The sequence below is a fragment of the Salvelinus sp. IW2-2015 genome, unplaced genomic scaffold (assembly GCF_002910315.2).
Source record: "Salvelinus sp. IW2-2015 unplaced genomic scaffold, ASM291031v2 Un_scaffold1174, whole genome shotgun sequence".
Classification (NCBI taxonomy): Eukaryota; Metazoa; Chordata; class Actinopteri; order Salmoniformes; family Salmonidae; genus Salvelinus; species Salvelinus sp. IW2-2015.
In genome coordinates, this window is record NW_019942766.1 from 110,200 (window position 1) to 123,542 (window position 13,343).

At 45.8% G+C, this 13,343-nt stretch overlaps 1 protein-coding gene across 1 annotated transcript in view; it reads left to right on the forward strand.

Annotated features, from left to right (window-relative positions):
- The window catches only part of LOC112069972 (ninein-like), an 80,252-nt gene that overhangs the window by 16,335 nt on the left and 50,574 nt on the right, over positions 1–13,343 (forward strand). The window contains 8 exon segments of the mRNA XM_070438787.1: positions 2,039–2,138; positions 4,665–4,831; positions 8,888–8,943; positions 9,157–9,234; positions 11,088–11,232; positions 11,613–11,771; positions 12,089–12,225; positions 13,096–13,236. Coding sequence (XP_070294888.1) covers positions 2,039–2,138; positions 4,665–4,831; positions 8,888–8,943; positions 9,157–9,234; positions 11,088–11,232; positions 11,613–11,771; positions 12,089–12,225; positions 13,096–13,236 — 983 coding nt within the window.

Genomic DNA, 13,343 nt, shown 5'->3' on the forward strand with positions numbered 1-13,343 from the left:
CATGCAACATTAAGCTTAATGTTATCAGACAAGCTCCAATGCAGGTATAGTTATGGTTTATAACGAGGTAAGGTGTCTAGTGATAGATATATATATATATATATTATGGTATATTATATAATATATATGATATATATATAGTATGATATATATATAATAGACACATTAAAAAAATGTTGAGCAATCGATTGGTCGAAAGAAACAGGAGACTTTTGGTGGACAGCCCTGATCTGGAGTCCTGCATGTGTCTGAGTCGTTGAACTGCGACTCGTTTTCGCCTCTTTGATGCCTTAAACGTCATAGTCTGTTTGTACATGTCCAGTTCGCTAGTCACCTTGCCCCGGTTAAATTCTGTGGTTTGCACTTTCAGTTTTTCGCATATCGCCATCTAGCCACTTTTTTTTTGGATGAGTTCTAATCGTCATAGTAGTAACAACATCCTCTTATCCCTTCCTGATAAACCAGTCAGTGTGTACGTCGATACTATTCCCAGAGGTAACCCGGAACATTCCCAGTCTGCTTGATCAAAACAGACCTGAAGCATAGATTTGAAAGTCAGACCAAGTTTAAACAGTTCTTACCACGCGATGATTCCTGTTTCAATTTCTGCTAGGGAGCCAGCCAGCCAGGGAGTCAGCCAGCCAGGGCCAGTCCCCTTGTGCTTTGTTAGCTGTCCTGTTTTAGAGAGAAATTAGACCCTGTCATTGACCTCCTCATCCCCAGGTGTCTGTTGTCATGACAACCAGGCCAATCAACATTCCCAATTGATGTGTGTCAGTTTGAGAGGGTGCCTGATGAGGGAAATGGCCCTCTTGCTTTGTTAAGGCTGAAGTAGGGAGGCCATTGGTTAATGGTCTCATGCAGCTGTTTTTCATTTCTGGGTAACAATTAAGTACTTTACTGTGATTTTTAGATTGTTTTCAATCTTAGCAAAGAGACATTTTTCAAATAATACATTTGCTAGACTGTCTAGGAGTGGTCTGAGTGGGGATGGGGAAAAGGAAAAAAATAGCTGTTATTGTCTTAGAGGTTCTGAACTCGTTCTTATTGGTCTATTAACTAATTTACAGCCTGGTGATGTCACCATGGAAGGCCTATAACTCCCACCAAAACAGGCTCAAATTTCAGTTTTTTTTTTTTTCAAACAAGTCTTATTATTCCAATGTCATAGTGTGGAAATACATACATACAAAACACAGGAAAATCAKATTTTTGACTACACTGGGCCTTTAAATCTAGATAAATGGATTTTTAGTGTATTTTTGTTATCGCATATTCTTCATGTCTGATCAAAATAAAACAAGCCTTCATGATTATTCCTCCAATTATTTTAATGGTAGGATGTACTTCATATACTGTATCTGCTCAACAACATCTATATAACCTAGGAGTTTCTATGCGTCTGTGGGTGGACCCATCAAAATAAACCTACATTACTCATAACCACCTCCCCAAATCTGGCATATGACTTTCCTGGTAGGGATGAAAGGGTGGTCAATGTCCGTGTGTTGGTAAGCATGTGGGGACGGGAGGGAGGGAGGGAGGGAGGGGGTCAGCAGAAGCAGGGAAGCGATGATGGCTGACCCAAACACCAGGGTACCCCTCAACAATAAAGCCAGGAAGGAAACCCCCACTATAGGGGAGTCATCTGCCTGGTGACGAAACACAAAGAGAATCTCCATATCTATTGGCACAGGGCCAGCAGCTGCTGCTTCAGACGTGTGTGTCCTCCCTCGTTCCACCCCCCCCCCCCCATCCCCCCTTAGACATGTCATCCAGGATTCAAATCAATGTTATGAATTTCCAGACCAATATGTTATTATCTGAGTAATGTTTCTACTTGTTGAGTACCTATCTTGTCATTTAGGAATTCATCTTCCTCTTATGTCATATGTTCACATAGTTGGTGTCCCGTTGACGTCACGACTAGGTAATACTCATCCGCTGAAGTGGACGTTAGGATTTGACCCTTGCTACTATTGCCACTAGCAGTCCTTACATTCAGGAAAACTGTTTCAGTGTGGAATTTGTGTTGCAGGTTGATTTTGACCAGTTCAAGAATGCTTTAATTCTGGTGTTGTCGACAACTACAGCAGCACCGTCCAGTCAGGAGGCAACATGTGCACCGCCACAGCCGGGTAAGTGTGTTGTTATGTGTTAATAACATTTAGATTACGTTACCCAGCAGGCTATGCGGGCGCGGGAGATGGTTAAAGAATGCCTTGCATGGCTAAACATGGAGTTTTKTAGCTGAAGTATARGTTCATTAAAAGTAGTTAAACCTACGCCCCGGGTTGTCATTATATAAGGAACAAACAGAACAGTAAGGAAGGAGTGAATGTGGTCGATGTGCTTGATCAACAGTATAGCTTCCTCACTCATAAACCTTTTACTGTTATTCACCCGTCTCCCAAATACACGCCACCGCCCTCTTGACCAATGCCTTAGCTAGGTAAGCTACTAATTTCGATGGCGCCGCCACGGGTGGAGGCATTTCAAGCTGAGGAGTGAAGTTACCAATCCAATTTGGTTACAGATAGTTGTATTTCTGTAATGAATAGCAATGCAATTAACACTATTTACAATACGTGCCGTGCCAGCTAGCTAGGCATCAGTAGTAGATCCAACAAACTGAGGCACAATAGCCAAATGCATCGTGGGTAAGGAATGAATACAGTTGAATTTCTGGACTAAATAGCAGGATGCTATACAATACTAACCGCGACGACCATATAGGCATCAGTAGTATAGATCCAACGTACTCAGGCGCAAAGCCAAATGCATCATGGGTCATGAACTACCAACTGTGAGGCATTGGAAAACCTCTCTGGTCTTTGTGGTTGAAATGTACTACTCGATTGAGAGGCCTTACAGATGATTGTATGTGTGGGGTACAGAGATGAGGTAGTCATTCAAAAATCATGTTAAACACTATTTATTTCACGCAGAGRGAGTCCAAGCAACTTATTATGTGACTTGTTRAGCAAAGTTTTACTCCTGAACGTATTTAGGCTTGAATACTTATTGACTCAAGACATTTCAGCTTTTCCTTTTTAATTCATTTGTAAAAATGTTTAGAAACATAAATCTACTTTGACATTATTGGGCTGTTGTGTGACACTTAATTTAAGCTCAATATAATCAATTTAAAATGTTGCCTTCAACAACAACAACACCGTGGGGAAAAAGTCAAGGTGTGACTACTTTCTGAAGGTACTGTATGTCATAAAGACCTGACTCAAGACATTTCAGCTTTGATTTATAATTCATTTGTAAAGAAATTCTGAAAAAACAATTCCACTTTGACATTAGGGGGTTGTGTGTGTGTGTGTGTAGGCCAGTGATACAAAATCTCAATTTAATCCATTTTAAATTCAAGCTGTAACACAACAAAAATGTGGAAAATGTCAAGGTGTGTGAATACTTTCTGAAGTGCCAAAGGGTGCCAAAGAGTTCGCGATCAGTCAGTCCTTGTCAACGTTTTGGACCAGGTAATCGCTCTACCTTTTTAAAATATGACTGCGCTTCAAATTCCTGTCAATTGAGCTAATGTGTTCCGATGAGTCACAGTTGGTGTCAGAATGAAAGTGAAAACATTCACCTCGGGTTTCAGTGTTAATTTTGTCAACAATAACTCTGACAAAATACTTTTCAACTACCTATTTTTCCTGACAAACTATCAACGATAACGAGACGCCGTGGGGAAAAACAAAACAAATGACATCATTTTAGTTAGAATTCTCTACATGAGACTAATGGACATTCAATTTGACATGAAGCGCCTTTTTTTAATGTGTTTTGTTCAATCATAAGCATGCACGCAGAATATTTAATCCTCTCATTGGCCGATTTTGAACGTCTTTCTGTTGCGCCGCGGTTGGTTTGATCTGGCGCTCTCCCACACATGCGCACACACACACACAGCTCCTGGTCACTTCAATCACTCGTCTCTGTCTCTTTTGAACGGATGCGCAGCCAGGACACTTCAGTTGTTTCTAACTCAGGTTCATGTGTTACAATGTCTTTTTTCATGTTTGCTTTAATGTAGGCCATTTTTTTTGCCATGTTAAGCTGCTATTCCTCTTTTGCAGTTGGCAATAGCAAGTTTTTCAGATTGAAAACAAAAACAAATGCTTTTTGCTGAATAGTAGAAGTACAGTAATTTATCTGGCATTTTTGGAAAACTCATTCTCCAGGAAATCACTGTTTACCCCCCCCCCCCCCAGTTCTGATGGGGAGAAAACCAGAGCTAAATTGTTTAAGCTGTAGATTTTATATCCTATATGGTTAATTAATGTTGCCAGCTAAGGTATATGAGGGGATAGTAGGCTTAGTTGGGCAAGGCTATCTGAAGGAGCACATGAAAGTAAGGGGAAAAATGCACTGACTAAAATGTGACTTAAACTAAAATTGTCCAGTATTTTTGTCAACTGATAATAACTAAACTGTGACTCAGATTAAAGACTAAAACTAAGTATAAAATAGCTGCCTAAATTAACACCGCTCTGGTTTCCAATCAGGGTTTTCGTTCCAACTGAGTGCAATTTTTATTTATTTTTTAAATTACTTTTGGAGAAGTGACTGGAGACAATCGCTAGGTTTTGACATTTTATAATTTGGATTTTATTCTTATGAACCATTTATCATCTTCTCCTTCTCAACAGACTCACCAGTCCAAGCTAAGTTTGTGCGGGGTAGTAAACGCTATGGCCGGCGCTCTACACCAGAGTTCATCGAGACCATCGCAGACTTCTCAGAGGTGGTGAGCTCAGAGGCTACAGGGCAGCAGGAGCCAGAGGACCATGACTCCACTGTACCGAGGAAACGTGAGGTAAAAACTTGTCCTATTGACAATGAATGCATACATGGATGAGTGAATTAATATTCTGATGAATCATTACCTCAGTTTCAATTCATAAAGTTTCTTATTTAAGTGCTGTCACCCCATTTTGTAAATGGGAAAATTGTAAGAGTAGGATCATTGGGCTTCGGTTGTCCTTTCACCTCGAACACACAACGCTAGTAGCCGGGGACTTTAATGCAGGGAAACTTAAATCAGTTTTGCCAAATTTCTATTAGCATGTTAAATGTGCAACCAGAGGGAAAAGAACTCTGGACTACCTATACTCCACACTCAGAGATGCATACAAAGCTCTCCCTTACCCTCCATTTGGCAAATCTGACCATAATTCCATCTTCCTGCTTACAAGCAAAAATTAAAGCAGGAAGCACCAGTGACTCGATCAATAAAAAAGTGGTCAGATGAAGCAGATGCTAAGCTACAGACTGGAATATGTTCCGGGATTTCTCCAATGGCATTGAGGAGTACACCACATCTGTCACTGGCTTCATCAATAAGTGCATCGATGATGTTGTCCCCACAGTGACCGTACGTACATATCCCAACCAGAAACCATGGATTACAGGCAGCATCAGCACTGAGCTAAAGGGTAGAGCTGCTACTTTCAAGGAGCGGGACTCTAACCCGGAAGCTTATAAGAAATCCCGCTATGCCCTCCGACGAACCATCAAACAGGCAAGGCGTCAATAACGGACTAAGATCGAGTCGTACTACACCGGCTCTGATGCTCCTCGGATGTGGCAGGGCCTGCAAACCATTAGACTACAAAGGGAAGCCCAGCCGAGGGCTGCCCAGTGACACGAGCTTACCGGACGAGGAAACTATTTCTATGCATGCTTCGAGGCAAATAACACTGAAACATGCATGAGAGCACCAGCTGTACCTGAAGACTGTGTGATCACGCTCTCCGCAGCCGATGTGAGTAAGAGCTTTTAGAAAGGTCAACATTCACAAGGCCGCAGGGCCACACGGATTAGCAGGACGTGTACTGCGAGCATGCGCTGACCAACTAGCAAGTATCTTCACTGACATTTTCAACCTTCCCCTGTCCGAGTTTGTAATACCAGCATGTTTTATGCAGACCACCATAGTGCCTGTGCCCAAGAACACTAAGGTTACCTGCCTAAAGGACTACCGACCCGTAGCACTCACGTCTGTAGCCATGAAGTGCTTTGAAAGGCTGGTCATGACTCKCATCAACACTATAATCCCAGAAACCTTAGACCCACTCCAATTTGCATACCGCCTCAACAGATCCACAGATGATGCCGTCTCTATTGCACTCCACACTGCCCTTTCCCACCTGGAGAAAGGGTAGGCAACAACACATCTACCACGCTGATCCTCAACACGTGTGCTTAGTCCCCTCCTGTACTCCCTGTTCACCCACGACTGCATGGCCAAACACGACTCCAACACCATCATTAATTTTGCTGACAACACAACAGTGGTTGGCCTGATCACCGACAACGATGAGACAGCTTATAGGGAGGTCAGAGACTTGGCAGTGTGGTGCCAGGACAACAACCTCTCCCTCATCTCGTGATCAAGACAAAGGAGCTGATCGTGGCCTACAGGAAAAGGAGGACCAAGCACGCCCCCATTCTCATCGATGGGGCTGTAGTGGAGCGGGTTGGGAGCCTCAAGTTGGTGTCCACAAACTATCATGGTCCAAACACACCAAGACAGTCATGAAGGCACGACAACACCTATTCTCCCTCGGGACTGAAAAGATTTGGCACGGGCCCTCAGATCCTCAGTTCTACAGCTGCACCATCGAGAGCATCCTGACTTGTTGCATCACTGCCTGGTATGGCAACTGCTCGGCCTCCGACCGCAAGGCACTACAGAGGGTAGTGCGTACAGCCCAGTACATCACTGGGGCCAAGCTTCCTGTCATCCAGGACTTCTATACCAGGTGATTTACCAGGTCACTTTACCCCTAACTACATGTACATATTACCTCAATTACCTCGACTAACTCGGTCCTGGTACCCCCTGTATATAGCCTCGTTATTGTTATTTTATTGTTACTTTTTATTTATTTTTTCCGTTTTATTTTCGTAAATATTTTCTTAACTCTTTCTTGAACTGCACTGTTAAGGGCTTGTAAGTCAGCATTTCACGGTAAGGTCTACACTTGTTGTATTCGGCGCATGTGACTAATAAAGTTTGATTTGACAGGAAATAGGATGCCATTTGGAATGCAGCCTGGGTTGTGTTGAATACTGTCCAGCCTGGTGCACCAGGGGACGGGGTCAGGGGGCTCTCCTTCTTGGCAGTATTTTTAGGGGGGGGGGGTCTGACAGAGGAACAATGAGCCCCCCCCCCCCCCCAGTGATAGAATAAAGAGTTGTAGAGACCCATCTGTTCTTCTTCCTACACTGTGGTTCCCTCCCAGACAATAGACGCCTGTATACTGGCCTGGGCTGCAGCACAATAGATCACTATCCTCCAGTAACCTTTTCTATCTCACACTTAGGACCAGACTAACACTAAATATGAAACTGGAAATTATTATTCTGTTTATCATGTGTATTATAACAACCAATTTTTAAATGATTTGGCTTTAAAAAAGTGTCCTGCTATTTATACATTTTAAAGTCTATCTTAATTTTTTGGGGTAATGTTGGCTCTCTTGGAGCATTGTCCTTATATACAAATAGAAAGACTGAAAGGGAGAGAGAAACGGTTGGAGAAGTGAGGGTTTGAATCAGCTCTGTCAACATGGATCATCTTTGGCCTCACCTTTGACCTTCAGAGGGGTCCGTGCCGTCACAATAACTCTGTTGTCCTTTTCGTTGGACACACACACACCAACCCTACACACACACACACACACACACACAACACACACACACACACACACACACACACACACACAACACACACACCAACCCCTATACACACACACACACACACACACCACACACACACCAACCCCTATACACACACACACACACACACACACACACACACACAAACCCCTATACACACACACACACACACACACACACCACACACACACACAACCCATAACACACAACCACACACACACACACACACCAAACCCCTACACACACACACACACACCAACCCTACACACACACACACCTACACACCCCTACACACACACACACCAACCTACACCACACACAACCCCTACACACACACACCACCCCCTACAACACACCCAACCCCTACACACACACCCCAACCCCTACACACACACAACCATACCCCACCACACACACACACACCAACCCCACACACACACACACACACACCAACCCCTACACACACACACACACACACCAACCCCCATACACACACACACACTACACACACACACACCCTTACACACACACACACACACACACCAACCCCTATAACACACACACACACACAACCCCTATACACGACACCACACACCACCACACCACACCCTATACACCACACACACCCACAACACCAACCCCTAACACACACACACAAACACAACCCCATACACACACAACACCAACCCCTATACCACACACACACCAACCCTATACACACACACACACCAACCACCACACACACACAACCCTACACACACACACACACACACAACCCTCACACACCACACCACACCCAACCACTCACACACACACACACCAACACCCACACCACACACACCAACCCCTATACACACAACACACACACACAATAACCTGTCTTTCTTGACACACACACACCACCCCCCCCTATACCACCACACACACACCAACCCCACACACACAACACACCACCCCTACACACCACACACAAACCCCTACACACACACCACCTACACCACACCCCTACACACACACACACAACCCATACACACACCACACACACACCCCCTAACCCACCCTGCTGCAACCCCAACCCATCTCTCTCAACCTGACTTGCACATGAGAAAAGTGTTCGTCTTGTCTGCATGTTTTAAAGTGGTTGATTGAGTTCATGATTAATTTGCGTAACGTTATGTTTCTTCCGCAGCGCTGCAACGCTCATGAAAGCAGTACGGACGAGTATGAGGCAGATGGTGAGTGGAAGTTGTGTTTATACTTATTGTCTTCAATAGATACCCAGTTATCCCAGATAGTCAGGTTTGGGTCAATTCCAATTTCAAGTAAATTGACCACAACACTGATCATAGGAGAGAGACGGAGGACATTTTGTCAAGGGCCTCTGTTCTTATAGGAGCCACGGTCTTAAGGCAAGTCTGACCATAGTAAAACAATCTTGAAATGTCTGTCTGTCTGTAGCCAGCTGCACCTGTGGACCCGGATGACCCTCTACCCCCGCGGGCTCCACAGTGCCCTGTCAGACCGCCTGGAGGAGAGGTTACAACAGGCCTGTGAAGAGCTGGCATGCCCTGGATGGATGTGCCAGCCACCATGAGCTACTGGCTCTCTGTAACACCTGGACCTGGAGGTGAGGAAAGAGACTGTGTCCAAAATGGCACCCCATTTCTTATAGTGCATTAGATGGGGAATGGGGTGACATTTTGGATTCAACCCTTTTGCTTTGGAGGTGAGGGAAGAGACTGACAGTCTCAATTCACTCCCTAACCCTTCCTGTTGGCCGAACCCTTCCGTTGGCCTGAACCCTTCCTGTTGCCCGAACCCTTTCTGTTTGGCCCGAACCCTTTCTGTTGCCCGAACCCTTTCTGTTGGCCCGAACCCTTTCTGTTGCCCGAACCCTTTCGTTGGCCGAACCCTTTCTGTTGGCCCGAACCCTTTCTGTTGGCCGAACCTTTCTGTTGGCCGAACCCTTTCTGTGTGCCCGAACCTTTCTGTTGCAACCTTCTGTTGCCCGAACCCTCTTCGTGAACCTTTGTTGGCCCGAACCCTTTCTGTTGGCCCGAACCCTTTCTCCTGTTGGCCCGAACCCTTTCTCCTGTTTGCCCGAACCCTCTTCTCTGTTGCCCGAACCCTTTCTCCTGTTGCCCAACCTTCTCCTGTTGCGCCGAACCCTTTTCCTGTTGGCCCGAACCCTTTCTCCTGTTGGCCCGACCCTTTCTTCCTGTTGGCCCGAACCCTTTCCTCCTGTTGCCGAACCTTCTCTGTTGGCCCGAACCTTTCCCTGTTGGCCGAACCCTTTCTCCTGTTGGCCCGACCCTTTCTCCTGTTGGCCCGAACCTTTCTCCTGTTGCCCAACCCTTTCTCCTGTTGCCGAACCCTTTCTCCGTTGCCCGAACCTTTCTCTGTTGGCCCGAACCCTTTCTCCGTTGGCCCGAACCTTTCTCTGTTGGCCCGAACCCTTTCTCCTGTTGGCCCGAACCCTTTCTCCTGTTGGCCGAACCCTTTCTCCTGTTGGCCCGAACCCTTTTCTCCTGTTGGCCCGAACCCTTTCTCCTGTTGGCCCGACCTTTCTCCTTTGCCCGAACCTTTCTCCTGTTGGCCCGAACCCTTTCTCCTGTTGCCCGAACCCTTTCTCCTGTTGCCACTTTTCGTTGCCCGACCCTTTCTCTGTTGGCCCGAACCCTTTCTCCTGTTGGCCCGAACCCTTTTCCCTTGCCGAACCCTTTCTCCTGTTGGCCGAACCCTTTCTCCTGTTGGCCCGAACCCTTCTCCTGTTGGCCGAACCCTTTCTCTGTTGGCCCGAACCCTTTCTCCTGTTGGCCCACCCTTTCTCCTGTGGCCCGAACCCTTTCTCCTGTTGCCCAACCCTTTCTCCTGTTGCCCGAACCCTTTCTCCTGTTGCCCGAACCTTTCTCCTGTTCCCACCCTTTCTCTGTTGCCCGAACCCTTCCTCCTCTTGGCCCCGAACCCTTCCTCCTCTGCCCCGAACCTCCCTCCTCTTGCCCGAACCCCTCCCTCCTCTTGGCCCCGAACCTCCTCCTCTTGCCCGAACCCTCCTCCTCTTGCCCCAACCCTTCCTCTCTTGCCCGAACCTCCTCCTCTTGCCCGAACCCTTCTCCTCTGCCGAACCCTCCCTCCTCTTGGCCCCGAACCCTTCTTCCTCTTGCCCCGAACCCTTCCTCCTCTTCGCCGACCCTTCTCCTCTTGGCCCCGAACCTTCCATGTTAGCAATCTGTAAGGTGATAGTAATATGGTGGACGCCAAGGGAAAGGGTATGAAATGGCATCCTATTCCCTATAATGGGGGGAATAGGATACTGTTTTGGACTACCCAATGGAGGTTTGAGAGTCTGAGTAGATGCTGGGAAGTCTGATCGTTATTTTTTGTCCCAGTACGGAGGATGTCCTCCAGGTTCTAAGTGGTGACGGGATCATGAGCGTTCAGGCGTTTACTTCCTGGGTTCTAAACCACGCCAAGCCCCCTACCCCGTCTGCCTCCACACCTTACAGACAGCTGAAAAGACTACACTCCTCACAGGTGAAACTACACTTCCCTACAGTGAAACTCATCTCAGGTCTAATTCCCATGTTGTAGCCTCCGTCTGAACTTCTCTGACCGAAACATCACTATGTTTTTAACCATGGATCTGCAGTACATTAAACTATGTTTTTATAAGGGCGCGCCTCACCTTCTAATCCATGTTGTATCCTGACATGGCTACTGTACCATCAAAGCCATATGTATATAGATGCACTTTCAAACTCTTGTCTACTTTAAAAAAAAAATTAAATACGTTTTGTGGAGGAAATATTAAAATGTCCTGTTTTGAGTCACTCATGAACGAACACACAAATTTAACGAATCAATATTTATTAGACACTTTAACCTTCCTCTTCTGTCCCTGTCCATCCTGGCAGCCGTTTGATGAGACGGGCCGTAGGACCAGCTGTATGACCAGCACCATCAGGATGRGTCTGTTCTCRACTCTGGACGATGGGACAGGGTCCGCTCCTGRTGAGGACGTCCTGGATGCCTGGATGGAGGAYGGCYTRGAGAACAGCCCTGAGATACTACAGGTCACACCATTTTATTTATCCTATCAGACCTCTGTTGAAATAGTTAGTCTGTATGTAAACACTTTTGAGTCTTTCCTTAAGTCTACCTGGAGTGCTGGATGGGTGGGGTTTACAGTTGCCTYGTCTGTATGATATACTACACTACCCATAATGCTCTGTTTGGAACTTAATGGTGTCCCGTCTCCTTCCCTATACACAATGTAACTCTCACACTTGAGTCGAGGTTGTTGTTTTTTTTTTTACACTTGCGTGTATTTATTTTTATCCCCTATTTCGAGGGCTTGATATGTTGACACTGAGTTCTGTATGTTCTGTAGGCCTTGGATTTTGACCTGGAGGGCAAAGTGAACCTCCGTGAGCTGACTGTGGCTCTGGAGAACGAGCTCCTCGTGACTAAGAATGGGATCCACCAGGCTGCACTGGCCAGCTTTAAGGCTGAGATCAGATACCTACTGTGAGTATGAGGAGACACCTACTGGCCAGCTTTAAGGCTGAGATCAGATAACATCACTGCCAGCTTTAAGGCTGAGATAGATATACTGGCCAGCTTTAAGGCTGAGATCAGATATATACTGGCCAGCTTTAAGGCTGATCGATGAGATATACTACTGGCCAGCTTAAAGGCTGAGATCAGATCACTATACTGGCCAGTTTAAGGCTGAGATCAGATATCTACTGGCCAGCTTAAGGCTGAGATCAGATATCTACTGGCCAGCTTTTAAGGCTGAGATCAGATATATACTGGCCAGCTTTAAGGCTGAGATCAGATACCTACTGGCCAGCTTTAAGGCTGAGATCAGATGCCTACTGTGAGAATGAGGAGATTTCTACACTGGTGTTAAGGTTTGCAAAATGCCAGCAACTTCCCCAAAATGTCCTGGTTTTCTAGAAATCCCATAATCAGGAGGGGAAAGGCAGGAATTCCAGATTCCTCCATCGATTTCTGGAAATCCTGTTAATTTTGGGAAAACTACCGGGATTTTCTAATCAAATCAAAGTGTATTGGTCGCGTACACACATTTTTGCAGATGTTATCGCAGGTGTAGCGAAATGCTTGTGTTCCTAGCTCCAACAGTGTGGTAATAATATGTTTAATGGTTAATTTTGCAACTCTAGTGGAATATAAAAACAGTTTCTTTGTCTCATTCGTTCATATCATTCAAAATTGTAGGTCAGTGTTGGAGCTAAATCTTTTGATTAACTTACCCATGTTGGAGCGTGTTGATTGTGAGCTCAGGATCAGTTATGATGTAACACGCGGTTTTCTAACATTCTAAATGGTTGTATAGTGTTTTGATTTGTTTCTGTGTTTTTTTTCTCCCAGTGAGCGTGTTGATCGTGAACGCAGAGAGAAAGAGAAGATTCGCTCTGACCTGGACAAAGCGGAGAAGTTAAAAACCCAGCTGGCTGCTGAGGTGGACGAGCATCACTCTGCCATCGAACGCATGAATGACCTCAACCTCAGGTAATGTTCCGTGACCTCAACCTCGGGTAATGTTCCGTGACCTCAACCTCGGGTAATGTTCCGTGACCTCAACCTCGGGTAATGTTCCGTGACCTCAACCTCGGGTA